We start from the raw sequence: 26,776 nt of genomic DNA, 5'->3' as shown, positions 1-26,776 counted from the left end.
TTGCAACCTTAAAGTTGTTAGTAAACCTTACTGAAATATTGAATTTGTACTGGTGTTTGAGTGAGTTGTTTTTATTAAGTATAACCAATTTTATTAAGTATATAAAATATGTTTTATATTATATAATATATATATTTAATTATTAATTATTGTTTTTTATGTTTATTTCACATAATAACAAGAAAAGTCAAATTTTATATTTTATAATATAAATAAATTCACTGTATAAAAACTTAATAATCTATAGTATTTACTACAGTAAACTGATAAGTCAATGGATCATAAAATGTTATATCACATAATTCGAAATATAAACATAAAATAATGAAATATATTAATCATTTAAAACTTAAAACAGTACCGGTACACATAATGTTCAATACAGCATCATCAACCTTTACATTTCCGGTAAAAAGACGAAAAAATAGCAGAAAAACTAACGTTTTCGAATCTCACATCGAGATCTTCTTCAGGTTCGTTACTAGAATGTAATGGAATTCGAACTCTTTCAAAGTTTAAAAGATCGAACATCTTGAGCGTGCAATGACGATGCAAAAATATATGATAAATTTAATAGACCTGAGTCTACAATCATAACGTCGTAAAATATTCCGAAATAAAAACGTGACTATCATTGCGAATTCACCTCAGAAATATACCGCCACGCGTATGATAAAACGTTGTTGTCTTTGTAATTAATGCATTTCCCCGATTTAGTAGCTCTGTAAATCTCCAGGGTCTCCAATGCCCTAATGTGGTCAGTTTTGAACGACTTCTTAATGAGGGTGGCGTTATTGAAGTCGGCTCGTATATCGGGATCGGTGGCGTACGTCGACAGGGCGGTGGTGTGTCTTTTTTTGGCAACGTCATTCTTATGCTCAGAGACCCTTTTTTGGTAGATCCAATATACACTAGGTCCCTTTGGAACCTGTGGTCTCTTAACGGGATACTGTATACTCCCGGTGCCCTTAAAATGTCCGGTTTGTCTTTGGCGTTTCTGAGAAGGGAGTAGATAGATGGCGTTCTCGTGTACGCCAACTTAGTGCCTTTCATTAGCGCTATTTCCCTATACAAGGAAATATTTCCTTGTATAGGGAAATAGCGCTAATGAAAGGCACTAAGTTGGCGTACACGAGAACGCCATCTATCTACTCCCTTCTCAGAAACGCCAAAGACAAACCGGACATTTTAAGGGCACCGGGAGTATACAGTATCCCGTTAAGAGACCACAGGTTCCAAAGGGACCTAGTGTATATTGGATCTACCAGAAAAAGGGTCTCTGAGCATAAGAATGACGTTGCCAAAAAAAGACACACCACCGCCCTGTCGACGTACGCCACCGACCCCGATATACGAGCCGACTTCAATAACGCCACCCTCATTAAGAAGTCGTTCAAAACTGACCACATTAGGGCATTGGAGACCCTGGAGATTTACAGAGCTACTAAATCGGGGAAATGCATTAATTACAAAGACAACAACGTTTTATCATACGCGTGGCGGTATATTTCTGAGGTGAATTCGCAATGATAGTCACGTTTTTATTTCGGAATATTTTACGACGTTATGATTGTAGACTCAGGTCTATTAAATTTATCATATATTTTTGCATCGTCATTGCACGCTCAAGATGTTCGATCTTTTAAACTTTGAAAGAGTTCGAATTCCATTACATTCTAGTAACGAACCTGAAGAAGATCTCGATGTGAGATTCGAAAACGTTAGTTTTTCTGCTATTTTTTCGTCTTTTTACCGGAAATGTAAAGGTTGATGATGCTGTATTGAACATTATGTGTACCGGTACTGACAGGTGAAGATTGTTTTCTTTAAATTTTATTTTGTTTTTGTGTAGATTAGAATGATGAAATAATTTATGAAAAAATTTATTTCTATATATTTACTCTTAATCCACTTAAACAAGTGCCATTGATAGGATCCTTTTTCAGATTAAAATGTGTGAAAGTAAAAGTTATTCTTCTGTTTTCTTCTACAGAAATTATCCATCGGCAATATCTTCTGAATGATAAAGGATGAGGAAAATTGGGGGAAGTAATGACACTTGTTGGTAAATCCAATTCTCCACCACATGCTGAAATATAAATTTACTATTTAAGATTATTCAACATCAATAAATATGAATAGCTGTGTTTTTATGACAAGTTTTTGTAAAAATGGATACATAATAGAAAACATTACAACTAAATTAATTGTAATAAAAAATAAATATAAAAAAATATTAAGAAATTTTCTCTACTTTTTAATTAATTCCATTTTATTACATTTTTGTTTTGAAGTAATATATAGTTTAAAAATTTAAATGTATGAAAATATATTTGATAAAATTTCCAGGACAGTAATTATAAAATTAACAAATAATTAAAAACTATACAATAAAAAGTCTTCCATTGTCCTTTCTCACATCTCAAGAAAATAACAGTCTTATGGTGGAGTTGACCTTTCATTAAAGGCTGCTCTTCTTCCTCACTATGCAAAACGTTAATAAACTTCCTTCTGGTGATGTATTTTATATTTTTTATTTGTGCCATTTGATAAAATTGTATGTTGATCTCTACTAAAAAGTTGACTCTGACGTAAAACTATTATTTTTCCGAGGTGTGAGAAAGGACAGTGGAAGGCATTTTATTGTATAGTCTGTAATTATTTGTTAATTTTACAATTAATGTCCTGGCAATTAAGGCTGACTCCACCTTAAGACTGTTATTTTCCTGAGGTATGAGAAAGAACAATAGAAGACTTTTTATTGTATAGTCTTTAATTGTTTGTAAATATAAAAGTATGTTTTATACTGCACTTCTGGTATGATGACATCTTAGATAGCAAGTAAAGGCAAATGTACTTTCCAATTTAATTGACCCTTGTATATGTGACTAGCAAATGAGCCCAGCATTGCTTGGACAAACAATTTGAATGATTTGGTAAATATTGTATGTTTGGAAATTAAGTTATTACTATCAACAGTAATCTTCAACAACCATAGTAATTGTTATATGACACATACCCCTTATTGCTGAGAATCATTTTACTACTTCAAACAAACATTTTCAACCTGATCAATTTTCTGGAATGTTTACAATCATTCTATAACCAATATGCAATATCAAATTTAAATTTAAAACGGTTCGAACATTTGGTTAAAAATCAAAATATATAAAAATATTTATAACAATGTCTAAAACGTTATCAATTTAATACACCTAAGTACTCAATAAATACAAAACTCAATTAAAACTAAAAGACTAAACATAGTTAAAAGCAAAAAATTGCATCTAAAATAGTACAGTAGAAGCCGTTCTTCAGGTTAAGCCTTAATGCTCTCCCCCTCCCTGCATGGAAGGAATTTCAAAAAATCCCTTCTTAGTGTGCATTTTGATGATGTACCCTAACTGTGTACCAAATTTCACCTCTTTAGGTTTGCTCTGGGTGATGATGAATCAGTCAGGACATGTAATTTTATATATGTAGATTGTGAAATGTGTTTAAAGTTAACTTTTTGTTGTAAAATTGCAATAAATCTGACTTCACCAGCAACAATTTTACTAAAAGTACTAAAATTACAACAAAGCATATAAAAAAAAAATGCTAAAGTTGTTTTAAAATTTAATTTGTCTTGTTACTAATGTTTTATTATTTATTAATAATAAAAAGTTATTAAATAAATAAATAAATATTTAAATGAAGTTTTGTAATATGTCATACCATTCTTACTAATAAAAAATGCCATGAGAGATGTCATGACAAGAAAAAATAATATAAATTCATCTAACACTAGACTGAACATGACATTTATTAATAAAAAATTTTCACAAGTAAATATTAAAAGTTATATACATTTGATAAATTTGTTAGTTTAAGCTTGATAATATAAAATCTTAGTACATTAATTTGCATTAACAAACAGGATCATAACAATATTTATTATTGCTTAAACATTACTTTTGACATGTATTATTGTCATGACTCCTAGATCCTCTTGATATTTACACCCGAGATGGCAACCTCACAACATCAAGGAGATAGGAACTCGCTTGCTAAAGGGAAATAAAATCCACTTTGGGGTCACAAACATACTAAAAAGCAGACTCCTTAGTAAAAGAACAAAGCAAACTGTATATGAGTAACTGATTAGACTTGTGATTCTGTATGGATGTGAAACATGGCCAATGACAAAGCAGGAGGAACTACAACAGATTTAAAAACAAAATACTAAAGAAAATCTTTGGACTTGTGAAAGACTATGGTGATAATGGTATCATGGTCAATGGAGAATTAATATGGAAAAGAAGAAAAGCCAGGAACAGCAGACAGCCTATGACAAGCTCTTGATCACACAGGTGATTAATTAAAGCCAGAAGATTACAGTGGCTAGGCCACCTCGTCACGAAAGGCCTCACAATGACAACAGCTTCACGAGGAATCCACTATGAGGGGAAAGGAAAAGAAACCAAGAGTCCATCCCAGATAAAGTTGTTATTAACATTAAAGATCTTAAAGATTTTGGAATCAAAGATTGGCAAAGGCAGGCTATAGACCAAATGAGATGGAGAAGGATTGTGACTGTGGCTAAGGGCCTCCAAGGCCCATAATGCCAGACAAAGAAGGAGAAGAAGTAGAAGTAGAAGTAGAAGATGATTAAAATTAGATAGCATTCAAACTAAACCTAACATGCACATATTTCCATAAATATAATTTTATCTGTCTGTAAAAGTTGATTTGTAAATTATATTTTTTATCCATAAATTTGCTAATTTGAAAATTCTATAACACTAAATGAATTACAGTGGAACCTTGCTTAATAAGTACCTCACATAACGAGTGTTTTGCATAACAAGCTAATTAAATTTTTAAAAAATGACTTACTTAACGAGTGAAGTTTCGCATAACAAATGACAAAGAGAGGGAAAGTCCTGGATTGTGCGCATGCTCCATCATGCTATTATCTGTGATTTTTTTGTTTTCTGCAAATTGAATTCGCATTCCAGGTTGGTTCATTCCATGCTAGAAGAAAAGATGATGTTGATTCACTCTCCTTAATAATGTATATTGTATAAGTTTTCTTTGAATAAATGTTATATGTAAAATACCATATTTACTCGCGTATAAGACAATCTGGAATATAGGATGAGGTGTGACTTTAAAGATCAAAATAAAGAAAATTAGATTTATTAATACAATTCTAATTTTATTTTGTTTAATCACAAATAAATTATCATCAAATGCATGTATTAAAGCAAACAACCATGTTTTCTTGACATTATCATCTTTTGTCTACTCGGACTCGCCCTCCAAAGCTTCATTACAATTATCCTCTTTTTCACTCTTACTCCACAAAGCATCGTCATTTGAGTGAATTTAAGATGCAGTATTTCCTGAATGACTGCTATCAGCTTTTGAAAATTGCATTTCCATGCACCTGATACCCATGTAGCAAAACCAAAAGATTATAATGCATGTGACAAGAAAATGTTTATTTCTAATGATTCAGAATGTACAAATATTCATTAAAAATACCAATTTAACAAATATGAAATAACTACATTTATAATCATTGCTAAGTGACCAGCTATTTTCGGATCATCTCTTTAAAAGTGACATTCACCTTGACCTCAATAGCACTCTCCTATGGCAGCATGAACTATACACAGTTCACCAAAACTATTGCAAAAGCACAAAGGATTCTTTGCTTGTGTGTATAGGATGACCTAGGTTTCTGATATAGTGAAAAATGGATAAAAACTCATGTTATATGCAAGTAAATACAGTATTTGAGTATTTTTTTGGTATGGAACGCATTATCATATTTTACATTAATTTCTATGGGAAAAATTGTTTCGCTTAATGAGTGTTTTGCATTATGAGTAAGGTTCTGGAACGAATTATGCTCATTAGTGAGGTTCCACTGTATCTGTTATTGTGATTACTTTTTTAAATAAATACATTTGTAAATATTATCAAGAATTCTATTTATATTATATAGCTTATTTTTATTATTACAATAATAGTATAAAATAAATAATATATGACATTACCAGGTATTTCATTCCAAAATGATAACTTAAAACCAGTTGCAGTTACTAATGCATCAGTTTGAAATTTTATATATGCTTTATTACTCTGTGAACCATGTTCAATTGAAGTATTGGATCTACCACAATAAGTACCCAAAAGATATCCTAGAAAAAGTTTCAAAATTATGTTAAGTTTACTTAAAATAACCAAGAAAATAACATAAAATAAAAGACAAAACAAAAAGCATCTTTAAACTATATTATAATTAATAATATTTTTATAAATACATTTATTACTGTTGATATTGATTTTGTATTAATCCATCTAACTTTTATGCTTTAAATCTATGAATTTTCTATAACATACAAATTGGAAAAATTTCATAAAAAAGACAAATACTTTTTTAAGCAAAACATTTCCCAACAAATAGCCATTCATCTGATCTCAAATCTCTTAATTTCTTCTCTGGAAATATCTGATGTTTCATTTCTGTCAGAAGTGTTCAAGAAATATTGAACATTCTGATATTAATGAAATGGAAACCGATATCAATGAAAAGATATAAATTACATAAGAAGATCAAATGCTTTTTCAATATTATGAATTCAATAATTTGTTTATATATGATTTTATTTTTGTCTAGAGTAAATGATTTATAATCCTTTTTTCTACATGAAATATTAAAATGTATAGTAAGTCCTCACTTAATATCATTTCATTATAATGTTGGATAAAGATAAAAGTACCGTACATTTATAATCATTTACAATTGCGAGGGCCAGACTGACCAGAAATGGAAAAAACCTTTCCATAGTTTTTTGTTTGTTCTCCCCTCAATTACCATTTTTGTCAAACGTAGGACCGGAGGATGACTTAGAACCAGAGGATGATTACATTTCCTTCCCCTGAAACTCATTGATTGTGTCACCGGGAACTAGAGGCTAAATTTCATGATTGGCATAAACAAGTAACGTGATTCAAGGGGTAAAAGGGAGAGACCCAGAGACAAGAGAGGTCGTCAGGTCAGAGAACAAGGTGTGAAACGTAAGAAGAGACTGCCAGGCGTACCCCAAGCCACCCGCCGAGACGACCCTCCTGGACAAGAACCGTCACCTCGACCCAATCCCCAATCACTTCGACGAAGCTTTACCCGTGTGAAGATTCACCATGCAAGGAATCGACAAGGTATGATAAAGAACTAATGTAAACTCTCTCTCTCGGACCCCCCTTACATCTATTAGAAAGCTAATTCTTGTTTGGACGCAATCTCGTTCAAATTTGTACTCATCGCTTATGTTATCCAATAAATTTTTGTTTATTTGTTAAATGGTGTCTTTTACTCACATATCACCATTGCCTTACCAACGACCCCATCCACCTCCTTCACTCGATCTGACAAATTTAATCTCGACCCTTTGGGACTGTTAAAAACAAATGTGAACCAGCCATCTTCTGACACATGGGCAAGTCACTGACCTGTTTGCCAACAACCAGAGGTAGGACGAAGTCGTACCTCCTGGGCTACCCAAATAATTATTGTTGTTGAATTTTTTTTTTATAAACAATAAAATTAATTCTATGAGGCACAAAATAAATGCTGGAGGTTGCAAGATGATTCAATTAGAATAATATTAACCAAATTATCAATTATATTGTTTATATCATTTAGCCTATGAAAAAATTGGTTTTGTTATACACTGTTTTGCTTAACCTTCCATTTTCTAAGAATTTATCAACAGTGTTAAATGAGTACTTGCTGTATTTAAATATTCTAGTATTTTATTATTTTTTGCAAATGGTTCACCCACTTTTATTAATAATGTTGTCATTCTTTTATACTTGCCAGAATTATGCTTAACTTTAAATAGTTAATGTATAAAAATGGAACTACTGGTATTTATCTATATTTTAATATTCCATTTTTTTAACATTACTGCTGTTTAAATTTACCTGTGCAATAGAAACTATTCATTTGTATATGTTACAGTCAAAACCCGTTTTTAGTTAGAATGCGTTTTAACTAGTTGAAACTAGTTTATACTAGATGTCTTTGTTAAAAGTAGTTTTAACTCAAATTCATTTTTGACTAGCAGTAAATTCTAGTTTTAACTAGACAAAACGGGTTTTAACAAAGACATCCAGTATAAACTAGTTTCAACTAGTTAAAATGCATTCTAACTAAAAACGGGTTTTGACTGTAACATATACATAAATATCAAAACTAGCATGAAAAAATCATTCATGAATATTTTCAGTTCTGACAAAATTTACCCTATTTATTGTGCATTTGTAGTTTTCTAAAAATAAATCAGTTTTTCTCTCAGATAGTGTAATAAATTTAAAAGTACCAAGAATAAAATAAAAATAATAATTTTAAAGAAAAAAAAAAAAAAAAAACATTGATATCAACAAGAATCATAAAACCAACCTCATGATTACAAAACTGGCACACTCCCACTGAGCCATCGGCCACTCTGTAAATAATGGAAATTCTAAAGGTTTTAAGTGATTTGCAATTTTCAACCTTAATTTTCTCATTTAATTTTGAGTTTTGCACCTTACTGCTTGGTACATGTCAGTTGTTGAGGATGCACTATAACTTCACTGAGTTTGATCAAAATCAGTGACTCCAACGTCATGCCCTCCCCTCGTTAATCATAAGGCAAGGTGACCAGTAGAAATAATGCCGTATTTTTAGACAACACGCGTTACTTCTATCAGTCACCACGTGACCAAGTCTCGGGAGACTTCTATGCAATGACAGGGATGCTGCTTCCATACTAGAGAAGTCGGGTGTATACTCTATCCCATTAGAAAACACAACATCTGGCATTTGCACCCACTACATAGGAGTGACAACTAGAATGTTGTCTTGCCGCAGCTCTCAACACCAACATTCCATCATGGTAGGCAGGTGTGACACTGAGCTATCAAAGATGGTGTTACAATGCCAACACACCCTGCTGCAGGACCATGTGGCAATGCTCAGGTATTGTGATCAGAAGAGCCTGGTGTATGTTTGGGAGGCACTCCTCACCATATTATTAAATCTATGTAACTCCCCCACACTTGAGTTACCTGCAATGTGGATCAGTTCATATAAAAGACTAAAACATTGTCTCTAGCTCTGTTCCCGACGCCTAATCCACACATTATGGCACATGCATGTAGCCACCACATGCACTTTAATTTAAATTCTTTATGTTCATTTATTCTAATTATAGTTTTGTTCTAAAGGACTAAGCCCATTCATTTTTAATTTGGAAAGTTTGTTCAAAAGATTTATTTGAGTTTGTATCTGCCTGAGAACAATGCCTTATAATATGTTGAAAGTGCTAGCAAATAAAGCAGTATTTATACATATTTAACACCTTTTGTGATAGTTTCTTTTCTTGATCGAGCAGACAACCATATTTTGTGGTTTTATAACGGTTCCAAATAATTTATTGCATCTACCATCTACCAAGCTTCCATATAAAAATTCACAAAACTTAACACCATGTTAATAAATAAACAAGTAAAACAGCAAGGCCATTTTTTGGACGAGACTATGTCTCAGAGACTCACTACAAGTGGGATCACTTAGTAGTGAGTTGTTGAATCACGGCAGGTCTGATTCTCATTCTCTAATCTTCTTTGGTATCGCTGGTTTTGATCGCAATTGTTCAAACTTTGCGGTGCTCAGCCACGGCCATGACCACGAGGTTGTCCACAATGCATTTTCAATGAAATTAACCTATCCAATGTCACAATTTCTCTCTATTGCATATTGCCCCAGGTTGAATTTTTGTCAATGCCTAACAAAAATTTCCCAATTTTGAAAAATAATCGTGGCTATTGTATCATCCAAAATTATTTTATTTTGCACAGCCAAAATAAATATATTAATAAATGTAAAAACAAAAAAAAAATTATATTTTTGAAGGTAGTTTTAATATAAAATTATAATGACTAGCACCATCTAGTTTTAAAAATGTTCTGATGCTGAAATGAGACATCTCAGGTCAACTGGTCAAGGTCAGCAGGTCGCAACCAGAGATATGTCAGGAATACCATGGGGCAGGTAAATGGGTTTTTTCAAAGTTTTGTTTGTTAAAATTTGATTTTGCAACATTTGCCTTTCCAACTTCCCAACAAGCAAAGCATGTGCAAATCTCACACAAGTGACTGTTTGTAGAAAGGTGTCTCCATTTAGTATTTTATTATGACTCAGTTCTCAGTCCCCTGAGTACTTACAAGTCTGGTTTTTTATGTACACATGATTTGGGCACCAAATACTCTGTGCCAAATTGCAACTCCTGACATGTACTTCTTTATACCTCTAAGATGTCCAGCCATTGACAGCTGGACACCTTAGTTTTATAAACAAAACATAGCCTCCAACGCAATTTTATAAACAACCATGATTTTATACTGGACATCACTGGGATTTTATAAACAAGACATAGTCTTGTCAATAAACTAAATAATTCCTTAGTTCATGATAAACAATTACTTTATATTTAATATCATCAAAATAAAAACATTTCATGAGAATGCCTAAAAAACTGAAAATTTGAAATTAATATAATTATTACTATTTTTCTAGGTGAAAAATTCTGAATTATATTTCAGCTATATTAAGCTATATATTTTGTAAATTAAAAGATACAACTTACCTGTCGAATTTTCTTCTTTGACTTCAACAAAATCATTATTGCATGATGTATCTGCAAGATCTAAAACATCAAAACGGTATTTTAATATTCTCCATTCCCACACGCGAACATTCCATTCACAAGTTTGACTATTACTATAATTTTGTGGAAAATTTGGCGATGTTATAGAGACATTGCGTCCATAAATTAATCCGCCACATTCAGCTGTAAGAATAAGTTTCAGTATGTTAGATGAAAATTTACAATAACTAAAGATTTTATACTTTCTAAATATGATGTTTTGCATTGATGTAAGTAATTCATTTTACAAAGTTACTTATATCAAACAGATATATATATATATATATATAATAATTTTTACATTTGTTTTTAAAAATAATTAGGATTCATCTATTATTATTTTGCTTATTAATAAAAAGTTTTGTATTTTTATGATGTCATAAAATCAAATGATATACTCAAAAATTTCAAAGATATCAATTGCATAATATATGGGTGAGTCAAAAGTAACCTTAATATGATCATGAAAAATTTTAAATCTCATTGGGGAGCTATAAATTTGAAATGTCTTTTCAAGCATGCAGATTTGGCATATGCAGGTACACCAGACCTTAACAAAGATGGTGTTGCTCTTATAGATATGCTCAAAAGAGGAGAAGCATGCAGTTGTCTGATTTTTAAACAGTGAAAAAACCAGCTGATATTTATCAGAGGATGAAACAGCAGTATGGAGATACTAGTTTATCACTACAACAAGTGTGTGAGTGGCACAAGAAATTTAAAAGTGATATTGCAAGTGTGACTGATGCAGCTCACTCTGGTTAGCTCTCAGATGATCACCTGAATTCTTGCTGCAGTGGAATGAGTCATAAGAGAAGACAGATGGGTGACAATCAATGAGGTGGCTGAAATAGTGTTCATTATCATGGTTCCACACACAACAGTATTAGCAAGGTCCTGCAATATAAAAATGTCTTCACTAGATGGGTACCAAGGCAGCTTACTCCAAAAATCAAAGAATGTTGTGTGGATGTTTGTAAAGCATTTGTAGAGCAACAGGATGAAGCTAAGGGAGATATCTTTCTGAAATGTATAGTTACTGGTGACAAATCATTGATTCATTACTTTCAGCCAAAGATTAAGTGAGCAATCAAAAAATAGAGATATTCCATATGATTGAAACCAAAAAATTTTGCACAATTCCTTCAACTAGTAAGGTAATGCTCAAACTTCTTTGGGACCATAAGGCATCAATTCTAGAGCATTATATGCCCAAAGAATTATCAGTGAATAGTATAGTATATTCTGACTTGCTTCAGAATCATTTGAAACTCACAATAAGATCCTAATATTGTGGAACCACCACTAGAGGGCCAGACCAGCTATAAATATGTTAAGGACTTGATGGTGTGGTAAGAGGATTATACTTCCGTTTTTAATGTAAAAACGTCAGATCCTCCATAGAAAGGCTGACGTTGATATCGTTTTAACCATGTAAATTTTTTTGCTTACTGTTTGTTCTTTCGCGAAGTTTTTCTTCACGTGTTTTTAGCTGTTACTTCTGTGGTTGGTGAAAAATGGATTAAAAAATAGACTTGAAAATGTGTACATTTTCTCCATTGTCTTAACTTCGAAATAGAAGATATCCAGAGTTACGTAACGACATGTAAATGAAATTGGAATACTCGGAACCACCACTAGAGGGCCAGACCAGCTATAAATATGTTAAGGACTTGATGGTGTGGTAAGAGGATTATACTTCCGTTTTTAATGTAAAAACGTCAGATCCTCCATAAAAAGGCTGACGTTGATATCGTTTTAACCATGTAAATTTTTTTGCTTACTGTTTGTTCTTTCGCGAAGTTTTTTCTTCACGTGTTTTTAGCTGTTACTTCTGTGGTTGGTGAAAAATGGATTAAAAAATAGACTTGAAAATGTGTACCTTTTCTCCATTGTCTTAACTTCGAAATAGAAGATATCCAGAGTTATTAACGACATGTAAATGAAATTGGAATACTCGGAACACCACTAGAGGGCCAGACCAGCTATGAATTATGTTAAGGACTTGATGGTGTGGTAAGAGGATTATACTTCCGTTTTTAATGTAAAAACGTCAGATCCTCCATAAAAAGGCTGACGTTGATATCGTTTTAACCATGTAAATTTTTTTGCTTACTGTTTGTTCTTTCGCGAAGTTTTTTCTTCACGTGTTTTTAGCTGTTACTTCTGTGGTTGGTGAAAAATGGATTAAAAAATAGACTTGAAAATGTGTACATTTTCTCCATTGTCTTAACTTCAATATATATAAAACCTTAATTATTTTTTATTGACAAAATATATATATATATTTTGTCAATAAAAAAAATTAAAGTTACTTTTGTTGGAATCAATGATTGGAATTATTGTTAAATGCTATATGACATCATTACGTACAACACATTGTGTGGCGGTGATGTTTTGTAAATGATCTTCCATTACATAATAAAAGGTTGGTGGCACTGTCGATCCCTTGGGGAGCCGTTAGAGACAGTGACCTCATTTCACTTTTCCCTTTCCAGCACTGACCTTCCATGAGTCAAGACATTGTAATCTTTGTTTCTTTGTTACATAACCAGTTACGCAAGTCCAACCAGTTTTTACTAATCTCCAAAAAGCAACATCAAATCTAACAACTTTTTGACTCATCCTTGTACTTATGATGTAAAATTGGTAATTTTATTATTGTTCATGTTGTATTGAACACTTTATTTCCCACTTACTGTCATTCTAAGGAATGCCATGTACAGGTACAATACTGTACCTATGTTGGAATGTCTTTTTATTGTAATGTTGTATTTTACTAACATCCTTTTGTAGTGCTCCGCCACTTATTGGTTGTTCGGTTTTGTATGTGTATATATTGTATATATCATTGTACATAGCTTCGCGTTACTTTTATTATTGTATCGGGTTTTCCTTTTTCTTTTTTTGTTTGCTTTGTTGTTTGTGGATGACACGTGACCTTCTCTATTCGAACCACCTTTTTAGAGGTGCATGTAAAAAGGGCCCTTAGATTGGTTGTTAAAAGGTCACATGGGGGCAGCAAGACGGTATAAATAGAAGGTCCAAGTGTGGAAGGACATTTTTGGGGGTCTACCTTTCATTTACCTCGTCTGGATTGATATTATTGAGGGACATCAAGTGAGCACGTGCATAAGAAGTGGAAAACTGTTCGAAACAATGGAGACAGGAGAAGGACAAGAATCGAATTCCATCGGAGCCGTTTGAAAAACACACAGAGTGAAGAGAATTAATACAGAAGTAAGAAAATCTGAGGTATCGTCCCAAACAATTATTTTTTCTCCACGTGGGATAACTGTCAGTCAGACATCCTTGTAGGTACATGATTGCCGCGAGTTCATTGTTTTCATTGAACCTTTCTTGTTAGTGTAAGTCTTGCGTGGACCCCGTCACACGTTAACATAGGGACAAGGAGAGTGAAGGTACTGTATGCGTGGCTATTTGTACTCTGAACACGTGAGGGTGTAAAGGAGTTTGTGTATGAGCTTTCAGTTCTCCGAGCTGGTGTTAAATATAAATAAATACGTTTCTGTAAGCCGACTGTTTGTTAATTGTAGACCAGTAGACCTCGGTCTAGTTTTAGGGTCACAACACTTTTATATACAAAGCTTAGGACTTTGTTTCTGTGAACAAAGTGTTGTAATTTACAACTATTATTTGTGTATTTTATTGTTTTGTTTGTGATGTTAAATATTAATTGAAAAAATGGAAATGGATGTATGCATGTATGTAAATATTTTTTTTATTATTCAATGTATGTTAACATTAGCTTGGCTGCATAATGGCACACAAGCATGTATAAAAACCATGTATAAAATGCTATGTCAAGAAGACTGGACATGCTCACTGCTAGAAGAAGAGTTGTCCTTTGCTATTCATCATACCGGCTGGGCATCAAAAGTAGATAGCTGCCAGCCTCCCAGTACTCTGTGTTCAAATAAAAGAATTGGCATCCATCAGACTAATTTTGGGTGAAATTGTTCCAAGAGTGTGATAGATACCCAGATAAGTGAAATCCTTACTTGTTGGACTAATTACTGTGATTTAAATTAGATGCTGTATTCTTGTGTTGTAATAACTTTGCATATTTGGAGTAACTATATACTTTGTATATGACTAAGTTAGACAATTGTATGTTGTTCTGTGTTTATGCAAGTTTATAATTTCAACTTTGTAATCCATTCTTGTTTAAATAAAAGTTATATATTATACATTTAATTGCCTTTTATTTCCTGATGTGACAATTATTTTTTTGGTTGTACAATTAAGGTTACTATAACACTATACGAACATTGATAATTTGTAAATTAAGGTTACTATAACACTTTAATTCATAAATTTAACAATGTTCATATGCTGGGTGCTCAAATTGACTCACCTGGAAGGTGAGAAAAGTGATTTGGATGTGCACATGTCCACAGAGCTATTGGGACAGAAAAGAAAGAGGTAAAAGTGTAAAGAAACAAGGAGACAGACAGACATGGAAAAATGCTAGACATTTTGTACTCTGAGTAAAAATTGGAGGTTTCTTCAAATTTGAAGAAAAGAGGTTGAAATAAAATATTGGGGTAATGTGCTTAATTTAGCTTAGTAACCACAGTAGCTAGTTCATCCTTATTTATTTATATATGTATATTTATATTTTAAGATAAACTTCTTACCAGTGTGAATTTCTGCACTAAAACCAGAATGTGGATGTTCACCAGATGTAACATAACGGACAAAAATTATGTTACCAGTGGCATATACTGTTCCTGGTAGATAATTTCCGCAATAAATTCCTAGAGTTGGAGAATGCATTGTTCCTCCATCTTTAATCATAAGAAATTCTGTTCTATTTTCGTAATAACATCTGAAAATATTAAATTAAACTTGAATTATCAGTAATTTAAAAAAAAAAAAATACTAAAGAGTTTCAGTAAAGACATTTAAGTATGAAAAACTGATAATAAAACAGCATGTACACATCTTTTATAATATAAGTCCATCTTTTAAATTTATTTATTTATTATCCAATATAAAATTCCATTTAAAATACTTCTCCTTTTATACTCCAAAAACAGTTTGATTTCTAGAGTAACCTTGTTTTGTTTCATTATAGGCTAATAGAAACAAAATTATTACACTTACGAGTTTGTTTTGAATGCTTGTATTCCTATGATAAGTGTAGAATTTGTGACTAGACTTCGTTAGCTTTATTTGATTAAGGCAATGTGACACATGGACAATCTGCCAAGGGGAGAATGCCTCCTAAATGGTCTTTTATGGGAAACTGGTCTCTATTTAGGCATTACTGATGTGAACAAACCTGGAAAACTCCACATGGCCACCCATTGGCAAGGCCATGTGGAGTTTTCCCCATAACCAACTACCAGTGTTTTATCCACTCTTGAGCTACTAATGGGCATGACTACAATCAATCAGACAGTCCTTAAAACTATGTCAAGAGGCTACAGAGTACTAGGGTTACCAACCGTGTCATTTTCGCCTGGAGACTCCAGTTTTGGTGACATTTAGCCAGTCTCCAGTTTTACTAGTAATTTCGCCAGGAATATCAATGTTTTACTTATTATTCTTTAATATTAAAATTTAAAATCGGTTTGTTAATTATTCTGTAACATTCACATTATTCCTCATATTTCCAGATCGAAAACTTTTGTTGAAAATTTGCGTCATCTACATTTCATTATTAAACACTCATGTCATCGAGGTTACTGAAAGGGTCGCCATATTTCCCTACCATAGGCAGCGTTGCCAGATTTGGCTACTTTGTGCAAAATTTGGCTATCCTTTTATCAGTTTGGCATAAAAAATATCATTTGGCGCATTGGCTACTTTTTGGGCTACAGAAATTTGACTTGGCTGCGTTTTTGGCTACATATTATTTATAAATATATTATTTGAATAAAAATGCACTTTAAAATGGTGTTTCGTCGTTTTTTATTAATTAGAGACCCAAATAAAACAAATATTTGTGTTTTTCAAATAAATTTTTGTTTGTCTCCTTTAATAAATGAATTCATTTATTTCTAAGTAAAAATTGAAAATATCTGTAGAAGTAATTTTTTAAAATATCCTTTTTTGTGATAAAGTTTTAATACTTATTACTATAATGAAGATATTCTATATGACAAAATAATTTTAATTCAAAATAACAATTTAAAAAAACTTTGAAATGAGGAGTTATCAACAGAAAAAATATGAGTGTCTATTTTTAAAACCCTTGACTGAAATCAAACAAATTGTTGGCAAAGTTCTAAGCGTACCTGTAAGCAATGCATTTGTGGAAAGAATTTTTTCTATAATGGAAATCTGCTTGGAGAAATGATAGAAGTAGAATGAGAGTGGAGCTCGTTAAAGCAGAGTTAGGCATTCGAATTAATTTCGACATGAGCTGCAAAGCTTTTCATTCTTATTTATTTCAACATGACCAAAAAAAATTATTGCAAGTAGCAAAATCAGAAAAAAAATATAATTTTAAGAAATAAGAAGCATTACAATTATACTTACTATATAAAATAATGTTGGATTGTTAACTGTGTAATACTATATATAAATATATATATACTGTACTCGTATATGATAATATAATTGTTGAATAAATAAAATATTGTGACTGTTTATTTTGGGGGGGCAATCCTCCAGGCGAGTAGTTGGCAAATGTTGGCAACTCTACAGAGTACTTGCATTGGTATTGGTTTTGCCACCATAAACTAGTTCTTTAAACTGGTGCCCCATTGCTAAAAGCCATGCCTAATAGCCAGACAATTCCAGCCACATGTTTTTTTTTTTCAATGTAGACACATAATGCATAACAAAAAAGAAGTGATACAAACAGGTATCTTTACCATATCAGATTCCATATGAGACTATGCAAAATAGATAACTTTTGGTTCCCAGGCCAAAAAAAATAACTAGATTGTGGAATTAAAAATTTTATCAACATTTGACAGTACTGACTCTGGATAGCTGTACTGTCATCTAGAAGAGTTCTCTGTAGGAGATGGCATTACAGCTAAAATATGTTGCTCTAAAATCCAACAGGTGTCTTTTTGTGTAGGCCAGTAAAATAATCTATAAGAGCCATGTGTATAAAAAAATTTACAAATGCGCTTCTTTCTTTGAATGAATGTTACCAATCCATAGATTCCATCATACAAGCAAGCTGTGTACTGACCAGAGCTTAAGTCTAAAAGTTTGACCCTCAGCTACGTTTTATCATCAATAAAAACTCTTACAGTAAATTCAAAAGTATCATTTGAAATTTTACTTGTAAACGACACTATTACACAGGCTTAAAGTAGTGGTTGTCTCACGCGTCTGCAATTTTTTAACTAGTTAAACAATTAGTTAATTTCAATATCAGATATCTAATGTTTACTGCTATTTGGGTGAAGAAATTACAGTAAATTGGATCTTTTTGCATATAATTACAATAACAACCAAATTGCAAAGTTAAACATGATAAATTTAATAAAGTATTTTTGTCCAAATAGATAAATTCTTCACTCACATAAAACAAAATTGAAAAATTTCAAATAAATAAAATTTAAATTCAAAAGATTTTAAATTGCATTATATAGATAATGCAATATAACAGTCTTCTAATCAGAAATACTGAGTGAGAAATAAAATGTCACAAACAAAACCTTTTTTATCAGTATTGAACTAAACAAAACTTCCGAACATTTTTGGCCTTCACTAAGGCCTGTTTCAGGTGCTGAATTAAATTGGCTTCCTACTTGGACCGTTAGAACGATGCTGTTTGATTTTAAACATTGTATATATCACATTTCACCCTTCTGCCTGGCTCCGTTTGAATTCCTCAAACAGGTGTCTCCACACATGCGCGATAGTCTCACCATCTTTAAAGTTAATACAGTTGCCTCTTAAGTTGGCTTTATAAATCTCCAAGACCTCCAGGTGATGAATATGATCAATTTGAAAGGCCTGTCTAATTAATCTGGAGTTCCGGAAGTCCACCGGAACTTCTGGATTGGTGGCGTACGTCGACAAGGCGGTGGTGAGGAGATGGAACCTCATTAACATTCTAAAATGTCAAAAGAAAGGAAATAACAGGCTAAAACACAAGTGCAGGTTTCGTAGTTCCATCAACACCTCCTGGTGAGCATCCGAGGGATGGTGTCAGGTTGACCGTCTAAGATAGACCTTTCTTGTGACCCAAACCAATCTTATTTCCACCTAAAAACAGAGAAAGAGACCAATTTGGAAATGACAAGAGAGAATCAAAACCAATCAGAGAAGGAAACTTTTTGGACGAAATCTTATAAATGGATTTCAAGGTCAAATAGCAGTTTTTCTACGATTTCTGCTGCTGGCTTGGTCCCATGTCAACCTTCTTGAGCAACATCAATATTGTCCCAAGTTCCTCTTGTAGCCTCCTCCTTTCTGTCCAGCGTACACTGTCTTGTTCAACCAACCACTGAACACAACCTCGTCATTGCCCTAGGACTGCAATCTGATCTATGACCAGGATGCACCATCAATGGCTATCTTAATGAACTGTCTTGTCAACAATTGCCACTCATGGAAAGAACTTTGTCACTAAAATATGTAAGTAAATTTTTCATTTTGAATAAATGGAATTTTTGTAAAGGTGCCTAGCATCAGTGTCTCTGCTACCACCACCCACGTATGAAAAACACCCTTATCCATCCTGACATGGGACTAAAGATCTTCCCTCCTATAGTCGGCAAGTTCACCTGAAAAAAATAACAATACCATTTCCAATATCCAATGTAAAGTATTGATACTTTTGGTTCAATACCAGTATCAAGTACAAAAAGTACTCGGTATCAAAGGAAAGTATTGATATAGTATCGGTAATAGCAGTATCAGGACATCTCTATACATGTTTGCATGGGACCACATCCACATAAAGGGATGGGCATCCTTAAACTTTAACCCCTATTTTCTAAGTGCAGTAGAAATAGTCCTCTAAAACCAGATGTTTGAATTGTTTTACAATGGGAGATTGAACCCATCTTTGTTTACTATGAGGAAAAAAAATCTATTTTACTCAAAACAGAACAAACCAACATACCAAAAACACACCGCACAATATAAGACTTACTTCTAACCAAAACCAAAACAGTGCGTAATTCGACAAATATGTCTTTCACTAATGTTTTCAAACCAACGGTTCTTCTTCAGGTGAAAAAACAGACAAAATAAAACAAAATTTGATGGAACAAATTTTTTTTTGAAAGAATTCTGAAATGGAATTTTGGAGGAAGCCTGTGCAATCTTCGTCATCATTTGTGCCTACGCCATTGAGAGAAACATAACTTTTGCCTTGTCATGTATCATATATAAGAGTTTGCCATGCTATCAATAAGGATACTTCATCCTTACTGTTGATACAATTTTCTCTTTGGGCTTTTTTTATGTATATAAATCACTTCCATCAAGCACAGATGATGTGGCTGCTGTGTGATGTATATTATCTTGGCCTCATTGAATAATGGTTGTATATCAGGGTCCGTGGCATATTGTGCTAATGCGGTTGTATACCTCTTGTGAAGGATGTCCGCTTTATGTTCTTTAAGCTTCACTCCTAATGATCTTTTTGTAGAGCCAACATATACTAAGACTTTATCACACCTATGATCTCTCATGGGGACAGTGTATACTCCAGCCAGCATGTCTTGCCATGGATTATCTTTCCCATTACTGAGCATTCGAAAAAGAGTAGGACATCTTCTAAAGACTAAGATGACTTGTCTCTTCCTAGCAATCTCAGTGTACAGCTTCTCTAAATACAGATTGTAAGTGATAGGTACGCTGTCTTTATGGATCGTATTTTCTTGCTCTTGCGCTTCTGGTCATTCTGTTCGTTGGGGATGAAGCATTTTTTTGGCTAATGCAGCTACCAGGTTACAATATCCATGGCGTTTGGCAATACTAGTAACAGTGTTGATCTCGGTTTTAAATGCATGCAATGTCGATGAGTGGGTGTAAGCTCTTTTGACCAAGGTGTTAAAGGCTGCTATTTTATATCACATAGGGTCACAGGACCTTACAGGAATGTACAATTGCCCAGCCAGCAGTTTTCTGTATACTTCTGTGAAGATTGTCGATCCTCTAACTGTGATGTTCACATCAAGAAAATGAACTTGTGTGTAGCTCTCCTGTTCCAGGCCCAGAGTTAAGCCCTACGAGTTGTTATTGAATGTGGCTATGAATGCCAGCATGTCAGGCTTACATTTCCATAGTATGAGTATATCATCCACGTACCTCTTATAAATAATAATATTGGGGATTTGGTCAGGAAGAACTTTCTGTTCTAGGAGTCTAATCACCAGTTTGCATAGATCTCCAGATACAGGGCTCCCCATAGGTATGCCTCTTCTTTGTTTATATACAGCGCCTTTGAACTGAAAGAAAGAGTTATAGCACAATAAATGCGCTAACTCTAAAACTTGCTGGTGGTGATTAATATCCTCTACTATTTTGAATAACAAATCCCTTATGGCACAAAAGGCTGGTGGTAGAAGTACCAAAGGGTACAGGGATTTAAAATCAAGTACAGTGAGGTACTGTGGGGGTACCAATCTGCTTGAGGAGTGCTATGAGGTCTACACTATTGGATATAGTGAACTGGTAATCTTCTGCCTAAATTGTTCGGGTTTGCCAAAGTGTGCATTAACTCTTCCAGTTTACATGTCGGAGCACGAATCTTATCTACTACTGGACGAATCTGTTTGCCTTGTTTATGCATTTTGGCAAACCCGAACAATTTAGGCAGAAGATTACCAGTTCACTATATCCAATAGTGTAGACCTCATAGCACTCCTCAAGCAGATTGGTACCCCCACAGTACCTCACTGTACTTGATTTTAAATCCCTGTACCCTTTGGTACTTCTACCACCAGCCTTTTGTGCCATAAGGGATTTGTTATTCAAAATAGTAGAGGATATTAATCACCACCAGCAAGTTTTAGAGTTAGTGCATTTATTGTTCTATAACTATTTCTTTCAGTTCAAAAGTGCTGTATACAGGGCCGGATCTTTGCATAGACAAATGAGACAAATGTCTAGGGCCTGGTCAAACTGTCTATTTTGAAAAGATTTGTAAATAAGATAGTTTACTTTTCTGAATTTTAAATAAAGTTTATTCATATTTATATACTTACTTTTTTAAACTATCTTGGCTTTTATTTAAATAGGCTTGGAGGGCAAAGGTCACGCGGTGGCACCCTCTGCCCTACACATCAAATTTTTATCGATCCTACAATTTTACTATACTAGATAATGTTTAAAAAACCCACTTGTAATGACATAAAACCCTGTTTTAACGTCATATTTGAAGCACTTCCAAATTTACAAAATTAAATTACAAATTTCATTTAACAAAGAAAATACTACATGTTCAGTCCTAAGATCAGAGTTCACTTCCTAGAATGACTACGGGTGGTACTCTACCCACCCGACTGCGAGTGTACTCGCCCCACCTGACTTCGGTGGGGTGAGGTGCCTATTTTGCCTGTTTGTAGAAGAGGGTCACCATTTTGTATTTTATTTTGACTCAGTTCTCGGTCCCCTGACTACCTACAAGTCTAGATTTTATTTATTAGCAAATCATTTGGGCACCTAATACTCTGTGCCAAATATCAACTCTTGACATGTACTGTACTCCTTCATACCTATAATCTGGTAACATGAACTGGCAGTACTGTTTTATAGACAAGACGATAGTCTTGTCAATTATGTTCCATATTATAATTATTTTTCTTCTTAAAAAAAATCACTTTTATAAGTAATAAATTTTACAATAGATTCATAATTTAAAAACAAAATTTTTATGTAAAAGATAGATAAATTCTGGCAAAATCATAAATTCATAAATTGTTCAAATTTTAAATTACTATATGATTAAATTTTAAGTATATTTGAAACTCTCTTTACACTCACCCCATTGCAATATCAAATTTCCCTTTGAAATCAAAGCGTATTCTTGTATTAGCAGGAGCTAAAACATTCCAGTCACATTCTACATCATGTGGAGCTGGATTTGGATAATTAGGTGATGAAATTTGTACTAATGGGTTTTCATCAGTGATGTAAAATTGACCACCACATTGATAAGATACTTCTTCATAATGTAATTTAAACATCTGTAAAAATAATAATAAAAAATATTGATTATGTTTGCGGTAGAAGTTTGTTAATCTGGTATCTGCTAACCCAGAATACCCTTTCTCTCTTATAGTGCTTATAAAGTGAAAAGAATTTTTAAAAAATCTGAAGTGTTCAATATTCTGGCATACTAGTATTCCATGCATATGTACCTTTTGTGAATGAAATGTGTACAGTATATGTCTGTAAAATAATATTGCAATAACATGTATAACTTTTAGCGGTATGACTAAAATCTGTGCATGGCACACTCGGTGCTAGGTGGAATTGTCTGAGTTTGGTCCTACCTTGAATGGTGTCCACTTCAATCTCGACCATGTATCCTGCATCCTTCATTTTGTCAGAGAGGATTAACTGAGATCCCAATTTAGGTGAGTATTTAATTTTTTGCAGTTACAAAATATTTACAATAGTATTGAGTTGCTGTACAAATACAAGATTGGTGATACTGTCGACTCCAAAAGGTTAGCGTAGAATGAAAAAGCATCTCTCTTCATTGGTATCCGAGAGCAAAGTGAGGTCAGAGGGAGAAGGTCATGCGATGGTGCCCTCTGCTCCACAAACTATCATCTTCAGACCAATTAAAAAGTGCAGATAAATCAGGAATATACAACAACATGTGATGGTATAAAATGTACAGCAATGTCTCCAACAGTCAGATAACTTAATAAATATATTACTGTTAAAACTTGTCAAGGGAATAAATCTCAACATTATATTAATAAATGTCCTTATTATCAACTCTCTTACATCTTTAATTTAATAAAATAGTGTTCTTTCTGTTTCTTTTTGTCAAAATACTATTTAAATTATATTATATCACAGTGACAGATTTTCAGTATTACAGTAGAGAGTCGTTGATCGGAATCAATTGGGGACTGGAATTGTTCAGATTAGTGATTTGTTCCGATTACCGATTATGTACGAAAAAATACATTAACTTGTCCGATGTTCAAATTTTTCTCCGTTGCATGTCGCTTCGTGTTGAATTTTCGTTGATTTTAAGCCTAACGAAAATTTTTATAATAATAATCGAGGCTATTGTATCGTTAAAAATTATTTCTTCATTTTGTACAAACAAAATAAATATATTGAAGAATATAAAAACATGAAAATTATACTTTAGAAGTAAATCTAGTATCAAAAACGTTCGATTCAGCACGACACAGTCCGACTGAAAATCGTTCCGATTACCGGCGATTCCGATTACCAGGGTTCCGATTAACGACTCTCTACTGTATTTGTTATGAAATATTGTGTCTAATAATTATCATCTATATATCTATCTTTGTATCATAGTCAGTTATAATTTAAAAATTTTTGAAACCACATCTGGTCACATAGTAAAGACTTTGTAACCTGTGCTGATAATCAGGTTCTTATTTTATTATCAATGTTCCCTCTAAGCTGCGCACTGCTCAAATTGTTGCCATGCATGAGAATTTATGTGCCACACAGGCAAGCATGCACACTAATTTGAATTGTTGTTTACTTATTTCTCACTCTGTCTGCAACATGATTATTGCTATGTATATTTCATTCAATTAAATTCATTAAATCATTGACAAAAGATAATATTTTGTATGGAAGTATGTTTTAAAATGAATTTTAATCTCTACTTTATAATTATTTATTTTAATTTTTATAGAAAAAAATAAGATTTTATATATATATATATATATATATGCTCAGAAAAATTTTTTGCTCAGAAAAGTATATGTTCCGCTCACCCACAAAAAAAAATTAGAGGGAATATCGTTTATTATTATTGTTAATATTTACGTCTGTTTTTAATTTATTATTTATACTTTTATTTCACAATACAGTCAAACCTGTTTTTATGCGCTCTTTTTATGTGCGATTTTTATTTGTGCGATTTTTTTAATGCGAATTTTTAATTTGTGCGGTATAGTTGGCGACTAGTCTCGTGCGATTCGTCATGTCTTACGTTGACTTATTATAGCTAAATAAACTTATTATAGCATAAATGCACTTATTATAGTAATATTATTGCATGAATATGCGAAAAATGAAATAATTTACTTTTTAAGTCAACAAAACACCACCTGGACAAAAATATGTAAAACAGACGATAGACCAGACGATGCAGTCAAGTGCCGACATCTGTTGTCAATAAATTCTATTTCGTACGGTTTTGAGTTATTTTCTATGTGAGACTTTTTTTATGCGGTCCCTGTTGACCGCATAAAAAAAGTATTTTTTAATTGTGTTGCGAAAACTATTATTTACAGCCATTCATGAAGTTTCGTGAGATTTTTTTTAATGCGTTTTTTTTAATGCGGTCCCTATCCCCCGCATAAAAACAGGTTTGACTGTACTTTGTTCTCTATATCTATCTTTGTATTTGAGTCAGTTAAAATTTATAATTTTTGAAACTGCATCTGATTACATATCAAACAATGCATCACTGCACATATGGAATGTTTAATTTGTGAAAATTTTTTGTAACTTGTTCAATGTAAAAAAAAAAATCAACTAATGAAGGGCCCTAAAAACGGCTGAAAATATTTGTGTTTCCATTAAATTTTAACATGTTGGATTAGGTATGAATGGTGTACAATGTTTTGAATTAACTGTTCCAGCTTTCAAGATTGTTTACATCTTGTGTTTATCAGATATATTAATAGTGTTATAAAATTCCCAAGCTTGTTCTTTAATATTCTCTATTTTCTTACCATATCACACATGTAAAGATAGTAAAAAAGGGGGGATAATAATTATTATTGTTGTTGTTGTTGCTACTGTTATTATTATCATTGTTACTGTTGTGATCTAGGTAATTTTAATGTTCTTTAATTCTGCTATTTGTGTTGTGGATATTTCCCCACAGATGGCGCTCTGGTTCTATGTATAAAAACAGAACCCTTTGTTGTAGCTGACCCCTTTTTTCCTTTGTGTGTAAAAGAAGACATGTGTTAAATAAAAGTGTTATACTAAAGTGATAAAATCTAGTTCTTTGTCCCTAAAGCATTAAAAACTTGAACAGGTTATGGGCCCAGGTTTCTCTTGCTGAAGAAGAAGAAGAAAAAAAAAGGAAAGAAAGAAGGAAGAAAAGAAAAAGTAAAATAATTGAAAAAAAGAAATGGCAGGAGCAAGCATGAATGTTGAAGACATTACACACATTGAAAAGCTGGCTGATGTTTCTGACTTCCAGGTATGGAAATTCCAAATAACTATTTTGTTTAAAGCAAATGGGCTCTACAGTATAGTATCAGGGGATGTAAAATTTGAAGATCAAAAACTTGAAGAAAAGTCAAATTGGTTGAAAAAAGATGCAAGTGCTCAGATGATTATAACTACTACAATTAGTAAAAAACTACTTATGCATATCATAAACTGTTCCACAGCAAAAGAGATGTTTGAGAAACTGTGTTTATTGTTCAGTAGAGACACTGAACAAGAGAAGTGCCAGCTCATGCAACAATTCTTCTCATATACTTATGAAAGAGGAACTGATATCGCTTTACATATAAGCAATCTTGAAAATCTTGCTTTTAGATTAAAGTCTGTAAATCAGCAAATAGATGATCAAATGATAGTTTCAAAAATTTTATCAACATTGCCGGACCATTTCAAATACTTTGGAACAGCCTGGGAATCGACCCCATCTGAAGAAAGAACCCTGACAAATTTAACAGCAAGATTGATGGCAGAAGAAAAAAAATTAAAACATAATGAAATTTTAGATGCTGTTGCCTTCAAATCAACAGAAAAAAGATGCTTTATCTGCAAAAGTATATCTCATCTCTCTCAATCCTGCCCGAAACGACGACCTCTCTCGCAGAAAGGATGTTTTATTTGTAATGCTAAAGGCCACCAAGTGATAAATTGTCCTAACAAAATCAGATCAC

The 26,776-nt window shown here is 32.8% G+C and overlaps 1 protein-coding gene across 1 annotated transcript in view; it reads right to left on the bottom strand.

The window, feature by feature from the left end:
* Positions 1 to 26,776, bottom strand: part of LOC136980838 (cubilin-like) — a 292,841-nt gene that overhangs the window by 83,376 nt on the left and 182,689 nt on the right. Inside the window, 5 exon segments of the mRNA XM_067277042.1 lie at positions 1,902 to 2,089; positions 6,048 to 6,191; positions 10,686 to 10,889; positions 15,407 to 15,597; positions 22,680 to 22,882. Of these exon segments, the coding sequence (XP_067133143.1) occupies positions 1,902 to 2,089; positions 6,048 to 6,191; positions 10,686 to 10,889; positions 15,407 to 15,597; positions 22,680 to 22,882 (930 nt within the window).

The sequence above is a fragment of the Centruroides vittatus genome, unplaced genomic scaffold, assembly GCF_030686945.1.
Source record: "Centruroides vittatus isolate TY-2023 unplaced genomic scaffold, ASM3068694v2 contig_726, whole genome shotgun sequence".
Lineage (NCBI taxonomy): Eukaryota > Metazoa > Arthropoda > Arachnida > Scorpiones > Buthidae > Centruroides > Centruroides vittatus.
Note: the sequence above shows the minus strand (reverse complement) of the source record. Positions and strands in the feature narration are given on the sequence as shown.